Source organism: Lupinus angustifolius, chromosome LG05 (assembly GCF_001865875.1).
Source record: "Lupinus angustifolius cultivar Tanjil chromosome LG05, LupAngTanjil_v1.0, whole genome shotgun sequence".
NCBI classification, from domain to species: Eukaryota; Viridiplantae; Streptophyta; class Magnoliopsida; order Fabales; family Fabaceae; genus Lupinus; species Lupinus angustifolius.
The window spans coordinates 20,938,232-20,948,879 of NC_032013.1; the positions used below are offsets into that span (position 1 = coordinate 20,938,232).

The 10,648-nt window shown below is 31.7% G+C and overlaps 1 protein-coding gene and 1 long non-coding RNA gene across 2 annotated transcripts; one reads left to right on the forward strand and one right to left on the reverse strand.

The window, feature by feature from the left end:
* On the forward strand, positions 3,867-10,230 carry LOC109348048 (peroxisomal (S)-2-hydroxy-acid oxidase GLO1-like). The gene is made up of 12 exons (XM_019588241.1): positions 3,867-3,998; positions 4,963-5,135; positions 5,353-5,477; positions 6,341-6,387; positions 6,890-6,967; positions 7,193-7,317; positions 7,571-7,637; positions 7,715-7,777; positions 8,429-8,498; positions 8,725-8,825; positions 8,913-9,017; positions 9,839-10,230. The coding sequence occupies exons 2-12, from the start codon at positions 4,999-5,001 to the stop codon at positions 10,034-10,036; spliced, it is 1,116 nt and encodes a 371-aa protein (XP_019443786.1). The 5' UTR covers positions 3,867-3,998; positions 4,963-4,998; the 3' UTR covers positions 10,037-10,230.
* LOC109348049 lies at positions 9,086-9,757 on the reverse strand. The gene is made up of 2 exons (XR_002107695.1): positions 9,212-9,757; positions 9,086-9,115 (listed from the first exon to the last, which is right to left on the reverse strand). It is a non-coding gene; the product is annotated as an uncharacterized LOC109348049 (long non-coding RNA).

Genomic DNA, 10,648 nt, shown 5'->3' on the forward strand with positions numbered 1-10,648 from the left:
TTCATCGAATGTTCGTTCACGATTTCCATTCATTTTTAAAGGTACGGTTTTTAGTAAAACTACATATTCCGATTTAAGACGTTCTTTGATAATCTTACCATTTTAAAGTAAGTTATTCAAAATATCCTTGAAGAGTTTTATGAGGAGAAATGAGAGAAAAAGATGAAGAGAGGATTTACCTCCCCTTGGCAAATTTTGAAAATGAGAGAGTGTGAGAGTGAAGTGTGAAGTGTGGAGTGTTTAATGAGGGAAAGGGAAATCAGATTTCCCTCTAGGAAATCATTACAAAATCTCCTAGAGTGGCTAATGATGATCTCATAAGAGATTTGAGAAAGTGATGTGAGGTTTGCTTTATTGGAAAGTCAAATCTCACATCCCAATGCGAAATGATCACCTCGCGGACACGTGCGATAATCATGCCCGAGTATTATCGGCCAATACTTGATCGGGTATTATAAATCGCCCGATCTTAATATCCGATTAGAATTTCGGATTTCAGCATTCCGAGTGAAAAATATTTAGAAAATAGGTATGGGTGTAATCAGGGTCTATATTGACTCTAAATGAAATTACGAAGCTAATGACGCAATCGGAATTTGATTCCGAGTTACGGAACTCAAAAACCACTTTTTGAGCCGTATCGGGTAAGATTCGGCCCTGACAGTGGTCCGAAACCGTCTGTCTCTGAAAATCATGAAAATTTACCCCTAAATTGGAAATAGAATTACAAAACTAAAACTCAACTAGAGTTTCGTCTAATTCTTTACAGAAAATTCCCATAAATTCATTTTCGAAAATGCAATAAATAAAAATATTAATAAAATCATATAATTCGATATCGTAAAATTCGCGGTGTTACAGAATTAATGAACAAAAGAATAAATTAGAGTAAAAAAGGAGCCTACCTAATTAAATGGGTAGGAATCTGCACTGTGAGGGTTGGGACTAGAGTGTGGCAGCTTGGAGATATGTATGACACGTGGCAGAAGGTGATTGGATGGGTGATGAAGGTTTGATATGTTTGAACACGTGGCGTAGCTTGGTTGGATGAAGGAGAGGATGCATGGAGGGAAGTTGTGGACTCACCCCCACTAGATCCCTTGTTCTCAAGGGAGGTCGGATCCCGTGTGGCACGATGCACAAAAACCAGGTGACATTTGGAAGCTTGAGTGGCTAGTCTTCGAGTCAACACTGGAGCCAGAAAGGTATGCAGATCAGACGATCGTGGCTTAGCACGGAGACGAGTGCACTGGATGCACAATAAGCCTGCCTGCATTGGATCCCTACTTTAGGAAATTTATTACTTTTCTCTAAGTGATGGTAAGTTTTTAGCAGAGTTTCTTTTAGGTTTTTCATTGTTTCAATCTCGTTTTTTTTTTGTTTAACCTAAGTTCTATTTATAATAAAAATTTAACCACTAAATCCCTAAAATTAAGTTAGTTAATATCTCAACTTTGTTATCAAGATTTTCTGATTTTAGGAGACTAACTAACAAAGATTTGACCACCTATTAATTGTTAGTTTTTTGAATTCAAATAGGAGTTTATGAGAATATGTTAAGCATCTTTATCTAATTATTTTTATAAATTCGAAAATAATTATAAAAAACCATAAAAATAGTTTTAATTATTATTTTATTAATTTAATATCATAATTTCGAAAATACTAAAATAAATAAAATAAAGCTACTTTGGATTTGAATCTTAGTTGTAGAAACCCTAACTTGTTTATTATTATTTTTTGAATTTTCAATTAACCTAATCACTTACATTTAGGAACCCTAACAACATTAATTTTTTTTTATATGTTTTTATTTTAAAAAATGAAGCTTCTAAAATGATATTTTCACTAACTTAAATTTAATTAATTTTAATAATTTTGAAAATGATTATAATTTTTTTATAAAAATAGTTTAATTATTTTTTTTATTAATATTAAAATTTCGGAAAATACCAAAATTAATAAAATTTATTATTTTTCTTTTAATAATTAAATTTGAACCCCAAGCAATAACGAAAGTCATATCGGAGTGTTGACCAAACTTCACCAAACATGACCATGGAGAGACTTTTTGGTACATATCAACTTTTTTGGTATATACATGATATAGTAAAGGTTTGACTCAAATTGTGTCTATGAAAATAATTTTGTTTATAGAGATAAAACTAACTTTGAATGATGGGAAAAAAACTTCACACTTGACATGAGGATAAGGCTAAATTTGAGGGATATTTAAGAAAAAAGTAAATTACATTGACAGTTTTAGCGAAATTCACTCTTCACTTTTCAACACCTATACAAACCCCCTAATTTTTATATTTTCATTACACAGACCACCCCTGCATGAGAAATAAGTGTAATTTTTTGAACAAATAATGTGATAAATGCAATTAAGTTAAACAAAACATGATATATTGTGGATACAAATCCAAATAATATATGAGTCGGTACCTCTTTATTATTTTTGATTCGTTACGATATATAATAAGAGCGATTTAAACAATATCTCTTTAGCATTGTTGATGCATTTTGTAACAAAAAATAATAAAGATACATTGATTTGTATATTATTTGGATTTTTCCTCACAATATATCATGTTTTATTTAAAAGATTACACTTATTTCTCATGCAGGGATGATTAGTGTAACAAAAGTATAAAAATTAGGGGAAGTTTGCGTAAGTATAGAAAAGTGAGGAATGATTTATATAATTTTACTGAGTGTCAATGTCTTAAAAAAAAAAGAGAGGAGAAAATACCGCAATACCAATGGAAGTACTAGTTAATTGTGCACATTGAAGTTGCATACCAATACCAATGGAAGTAATGAAATTCATGGACCCAATCGAAGATTCAAGTTTCTAGGTGCCATAAGAGAGTAATCCAATTTATGGAGCAGTAAAAGTGGAGTTGGAGAATCGAGATCATATGTAATATTCCATGTTTTTATTTGGTGCCCTAATTCCATTACAAAGTCATTCTTCATTAATTAACAAGATATTGGTCTAGTGATATAAAATGTAATTAGATCTTTAAAGTCGTGAGTTCGATTTTAGAGAGTAACACTTGTTAGGAAGGTCAATCACAAACCCTAAAAATGATTAATTTCTTATAAAAAATGTAGAAGTATATACTTGGTAATACAAAAAATGTGACATTTCATTAAAAATAAATATCATAAAAACATAAATTAATATTTGTATATTAATTATTGAAATTTGATTGGTTAGGGACATTAAATCATATTTTTTTTATATGTGATCTTTATTTGGAGTTGGAGGGAATATTTGTTATCAATGAATCATACTTCTACAACTTCAGTCAATGAATCACAGTTTTAAACCCTATATATTAACAAAAGTATTTTAAAATAAAAGATTAAATATATGAAATTATTCTTAGGATTTCATTTAGTATCACTAGCTTAAGCTTAGGTTGGACACACTCTCCATTGTATATATAGAGAGAAACAACTAGTTTCACTTTTTTGGGTTATTTTTCATATTTGGATATGAGAAATGATAATGAAGAAATAAAAGAGTGTTGTGGAACACACAAAGGATTATGTGGTTGAGAGCTATCTCACTTTGTTGATGAGATTTGGTTCAAAATGATACTCACCTCCAAAAGCTCATCCACTTGATAATTCTAATTCCTTTCACTAAAAAATATAAACATTATTACAACTTTGAGGTACATCCTACTTTGTCTCTATATTGGGATTTAATCTTCGAGAATAAAGTATTTTCTCATATAATGAGATAAGTTGTCTCATCCAGTTACTAAAATTATATTATATGTTATATTTAGTCATTTTCTACAAAAATAAAACACATGTCATAAGTTTATTGGCCGGAAGAAATAACTTATCTATGATGGACATACTTTATTCTATATATTATCCACTCTTTCAATTTTCACTTCTATTTCTCATCCACTTGGAGCTTCTCTCCACTGATTTCTCTGCATGCACACTGTAGCATAGTTTTGGAAACCAAGGTCTGCTTTTGTTTCACACTACTTATATAGTTTATTACCATAATGACATCACTTCATGTAGCCTTAATAGCCATGCTTCTTTTGAGACAGAAAAGAAGATTAATGGTAGTGTTTGTGTCATTGAATGTGTGCATGGATTTCAGTCTCAGTTATTTATGCATGGTTTTGAAGCTTACTTTTATTTGCTAAATCAAGTTTTGTGATTGGATAGGGTCAATCTTCTTTCATCATGTTATTTTTGTTCTTCCTTCTAAACTGAGAAAGTGAAGATTAATCCATGACTAATATAATACAGTGCACCATGGCCTTGATATATTAAGGGTGAAAACATGTTTACTTTTTCATTTTAGAGATAGTATCTATAAGAGTTTTTCTTCTGATAGTGTATATGTATACTTTTATTTATCAGAAAGTTGAGGAAGCTTGATATTTTTGAGATTTTGGTTGCAGGGTTACCCTACTGAATTTGTTTGTTTTCTTAGCTAGTTTGAAAAAGTTCAACAATGCAAATATGAGAATACTATGTTGAATTAGTAGAGCAAAACTAACTTGTGGCCTTAACTTTTTTTATAAGAAGTTTTTCATTATAAGTTTATAACTCTGACACATGTATGATGTAACTTTTTTTCTTAATTCTACTGCTACTAATTTTACTTTGAAGTTTTACTTTCCTTTTGAAGTTCAATATCATTGAATCCAGTGTTTAGTTCTGTCTTTAATGTTAAAGTTCTAGAAATTAAGATAATAAAAGAATCAATTTTTTCTTGTATTTTTTGAACAAAAATTCTTGAATGGAACCGGGCTTAAAATTTATTTTAATCATTTCAAAGTTTTACAAACTTTGCATAGTAGTTTCCTTGCATATCTTTACCTCTTGTAGCTTCAATCCTGCATATTTTGATGAATCGATGAACGAAAAATATCGAAAACTCATGTTCTTTATGTAAAACTTGATACCCTGTAGATTACTGAAGGACAGCATTAACAGGAAGTTCTGAAAATGGAGGTAACCAATGTCACTGAGTATGAAGCTATTGCAAAGCAGAAATTGCCAAAGATGGTGTATGACTACTATGCTTCTGGTGCTGAGGACCAGTGGACTCTGCAAGAAAACAGAAATGCCTTTTCAAGAATTTTGTAAGATTTTTCCCTTTGTATTTTTTTCGGCTATGCGACCTTTTTTTGGATTGTTACTGTGTTTTTTGTGGATCAAACACAGAAAACTTTATTTTTAGTCCAAATTAGATAAAATGGTCTTTCGAGAGTCGATTAGGGATCGGATAAGGTATTAACCCCTCGTCCGCCCATAATAAAACGGTACTTTAACTAATTGTATGAATTAATGAGCATACAGGTTTCGACCACGTATCCTTATTGATGTGAGCAAGATAGACCTATCAACTACTGTCCTTGGATTCAAAATATCCATGCCAATCATGATTGCCCCAACAGCCATGCAGAAAATGGCTCATCCTGAAGGTATACTTCATTATCCTTCACATTCTCTTTAGTGAATTGTGAAAAACCTTGGTTGTGCAAAACTTTGTCTATTATGAAGAGTACAAGAGAAATGGATATGATATTAAATTTTGGGACAAGAATATGGGTAATCATTGTGTCTTATGATTATGATTAGTTGATTACTAAATATTTGTGTGCAGAACAATCAATGAAATTAAGAACTTCTCAAAAGGGTGGTATTATGAGTGGAGAAAAGACTAAGATAATGCCATACTTTCTAATAATTTGTTAGTTTGTGGTGTCACAACATTTCTAATGTAATCATCTTCAGAAAATAAATCCTTGCAATTGAAATTACACTGATTAAATGACACATGCTAGTGAAACTGATACCCCAAATGACCTGAATTATTTTTAACACTTTCTAGTTTTTTTCACCTTTTACTCAATACTTGAGCCTTCATTTTTTGGTCAAGCACATATCAGAAATCAAACATATACTTCAAATGCACATCAAACATGTGGTGCTACCAATTTAATTTTGTTTTTAATAGTACTCTTGTTTTTAAATTAGAACAAGAATACTGTAAAAACAAAATTCTTAAATCGCACACCATATAGTCATAACCTGATTTCTATTTCTGTGTGACTGTATTTATATGTTACACATAAGAGATCAAAAAGGAATCAAATGTAATCAATATTTCTGATAAGATTGTGATTATCTAGTTTTATTAGGAAAACTTTACAAAAGGACAGTAATATGAAATTTAAAGTTGATGATCTTTTTATCTGGAAAATTTTAATTCAGGTCTTCCTTTGCTTATTAAAAAAACTTCTAACCAAGTACCAAGATAATAGTTTTTTTCCTTCTTATGCAGGAGAATATGCAACTGCAAGAGCTGCATCTGCTGCAGGAACAATCATGGTACTTCTCTTCTCACTTCATGTAGAAAATTTCATTCATGGCCCTTCAATTAACTTCAAAAGATTAAATGTTTTTCAATTTATTTGTTGTTCATCATGTGCTCAAATGGCTATTACATTTATGAAGTACAGACACTTCAAAATAGTTGTCGTGTTCGTGTTAGACACATCCATATCAGATACTTCAGGGACATCTTCGGAGACCGTTAATTGTATCATACAATTTTTATACTGCCTTTATACTTTGTTTTATCACTATAGATGAAAAAATACTATATTTATAATGGTGCATCTTAACTCAAACATTATTTCTCTTAATTTCAGAACTTTGCTTTTATAGCACTCTTGTTCTAATTTATATCTTGCATAATTGTCATGTGTGTCCTAAAAGTTTTATATACCTGTGTTTGTGACATATATCATAAACATGTTCAATGCCATTCCTTGCTTCCTGAGATTTTAGGCTATACTCTTTATTTATGAGTATTTTTTGGTTCTTTCAGACTTTGTCCTCATGGGCTACTTCAAGTGTTGAAGAGGTGGCTTCAACAGGGCCAGGCATTCGCTTTTTCCAGCTATATGTAAGCTTCAAAAACTGTCTTTCAGTTCTATTTTTGTTCATTAGAATTTATGCCGCAATAGTTTTTACGGCATATCAGGGTTATCATAAAGAATGTCTAATAATATTAATGTAAAAAATGACGAATCGTGTACCTAACTGAAGCACATAGCCATATTATTACCACGTACTAGGTAACTATGGTTTTTCTAACATGAGTTGTTCTTAATTTTGTCAATTTATTTAGGTGTACAAGGACAGAAATGTGGTTGCTCAGCTTGTGAGAAGAGCTGAAAAGGCTGGATTCAAAGCCATTGCCCTCACTGTTGATACCCCAAGGCTAGGACGCAGAGAAGCCGATATCAAGAACAGGTACGACTCTTCAACCTTGTTACCGTAGTTTTAAATTGCGGTTGCAGTTATGTTAAATTTATCACCATTGCGAAAAATTGAAAGAAAATAGACCAATGCAGAATTGCAAACACAATTTTGGTCATGCTGCTTTTGCAGAGATTCCAAAAGCCATAATATTGCAGCCACAATTGCAATTACCGAGTGAAATTTGATAGCATGCTTGTTACATGTTCAAATCGTGAAATTAAAAGTTATCAATTGTTTCTTACAGGTTCACTTTGCCACCATTTTTGACATTGAAGAACTTTGAAGGTTTGGACCTTGGAAAAATGGATGAAGTAAGTTCATTCATAACATTATTTTTGAAGGGTAAAATTCTTAGTTTTATCACTAATTGTGATCTTGGTCCTTTCAGGCTTCTGACTCTGGACTTGCTTCATATGTTGCTGGCCAAATTGACCGTACTCTAAGCTGGAAGGTATGTTAAATAATCAAGCAAAACATTCATTTTCTTTGAAGTTATGTGATTCCTATAACAATCTAGATTTGATCAAGTCAAATTCAAGTGACAAATTTATTTGCCTAATTCATTAATTTGATTAATAAGTTGCATACATGCTGACATTAGACAAAGAATACTCTTGGTAAATCCCTCGGAAACAAATGTAGCGTTAGTTCAATTTAATCGATCTAAGTTTGCATTTGGTTTCTTAATAAAGGACATATCTAGTCGGGGGAGATCTTGATTATATAACAATAGATGGTGAAGATTATAAGTTATTTCACGATCACACGTATTGATCTTCTAATCTTTGCAAGGGTTGCTCAGCTCCCACTTAGTGGAGTCTGAGAATAGTAAATTTATGCCACCCTACTCCCATAAGCGAGAGACTGTTTCCATGATTTGAACTTTTAACCTCATAGTTACTAAGTAACGACCTTACCAATTGCGCCAAATTCACTATCTATCTTCTAATCTTTACGATTCAAATAAAATCTAATAGTAAAGATTCACTTAGCTCAGCTCTCAGAATAACAAATTTTCTCACCTGTAACTTATATGTATGGAGTTTTTAAAGGTTCCAAAAACTAGAGGTCACCACCTAAATAACCATTGTTAATTGTGCAGGATGTGCAATGGCTTCAAACAATCACCAAGCTACCAATTCTGGTCAAGGGTGTGCTGACTGCTGAGGATGGTAAGAACTAAGAAAACCAAAAAAGCTATTTTAATTTGTTATCCTCTTACAATATTTTACTAAGAGAAAAAGAAGTATACATTAACAATGTAAAAGTTTTATATACTGTCAATCCTTCATCCACAATTTATTTACAATCATTTATGACTCTTCAAAAAAAAGTAATACACTGAAAGCACATAGATATTAGATTCTTTTACTAATGTTTTTCATGTTAATTTGGCAGCAAGGCTAGCGGTACAAGCTGGTGCAGCTGGAATAATAGTGTCCAATCATGGAGCTAGACAACTTGATTATGTCCCTGCCACTATAAGTGCCTTAGAAGAGGTACATCAAAATCAAGTTACATCTCAATCTACTTGAAATTCCTACACAACACACCCATTTTAAGGATCTTTGTTATTGTAACTTTAGGTCGTTAAAGCTGCTCAAGGTCGTGTTCCTGTGTTCTTGGATGGTGGTGTACGTCGTGGAACTGATGTTTTCAAGGCATTGGCACTTGGTGCTTCTGGAATATTTGTGAGTACATCATAGCTTTTTTTCCCCCAAAAGCTACTGCTTTTTAAATATGATTCTTGGTTTTTTTGTTATATTGGATGCCATTTTCATATCTTCACCTAGAGATGAGGTTGAAATGTATCTATTCATGTCTCACTTTGTATTCTAAGTCAATTAAAAAATGTCAGGAAAATTATGGGAGGAAATTCTTGTACACACATAAAAAAGGACAACTAAAGTGTGTTTGTCCTAGTGAAAGGCTTCAATCCCTTAAATCATGTGGTATTGTATTTACATGAAAAATAGGAGTGATTCTCTTTAGGCACATGAAAATATATACAATGGAAGAAGATATAAAGTGAAAACGGACAAAACTTGGCTCCAATACCTCATAGCTCAAACTTACTTATAATATATATAATCTTTGTAGATAAACTATTGTTTTAACCATGACTATTGGTTATGAACACCTTTAACTTGTTGAGTATATCTCATCCATAAGTATATTTGGAATCAACAATTTAGATCTATCTAAAACTATTTGTCTTGAACCACACAATAATTTCTTGTTTTAGACATTTTTTCATACAATTTAGGCATGTGCATGCATGAAACATTTTTTTAATTTATAAGATTGTAGAAGATAACAAACAAGAATATGAGGAACTTGACCAAAGTTGTCTCTAAAAACACCACGATATTGCAACTAATCCTAGTATTAATGTTTATCTTGATTGCATGCAAACTATAATACAGCAACAATGAAGTCTATATGTCAGTAGATTGGGTCGGTTACAAGGATCGAACAATGTATTATAATGATTAACAATTTTTAATGGCAGATTGGACGCCCTGTGGTATTCTCCTTGGCTGCTGAAGGAGAAGCTGGTGTGAGCAAAGTACTTCAAATGCTACGTGAAGAATTTGAACTAACCTTGGCCTTAAGTGGTTGTCGTTCAATCAAGGAAATTACTCGTGATCACATTGTCGCAGATTGGGACCTTCCTCGTACTCAACCCCGTATATCACCAAGGTTATGAAAAACTTGCTCTATGCTTGAACCAAGTACAATGTGAAAACAATTTATGTATCAATAACATGTTCTCATATTTACTTTCCATATGTGGGAGAACTCATTTAAGAAGGTTGTATTTGGAAGGAAGAAAAAAACTACTTGTTTTCTCTATAAGAATTATATGATACTTTTGTGGCTACTTCTGCTGCATTATTCACTTATTTTATATTCTTTTTTTTACTAAAATATAAAACTATGGTTGAATCTTGAAATAAATTGTCCTTTGTTATAAGGGACATAGCGCTGTGTAAGTGTGCACTACCATGAACAGCTGCATCCACCTTCCATGATAATATTTTGCTTCTGAATGATTGGTTCTGTGTAATAGTTTATAGGTAATATATGTCAATTATTTATCACAGAAGAATTTGTAAGAAAATTTAGTAGAAAAATATATTATTACTCATTCCTTTTTAATAAATAGGATTCCCAAAAGCAAGACAAACACATAAATCACTTCAAACTATTGTAGATCCGAGGCACGCACTTTAGATCCATCAAAATGTTGGAGAAAAAATAAATGAGAAGGAAACAAAAGTAGAACAACTATTATCAAAACAAAACTCAAATCGAGAAT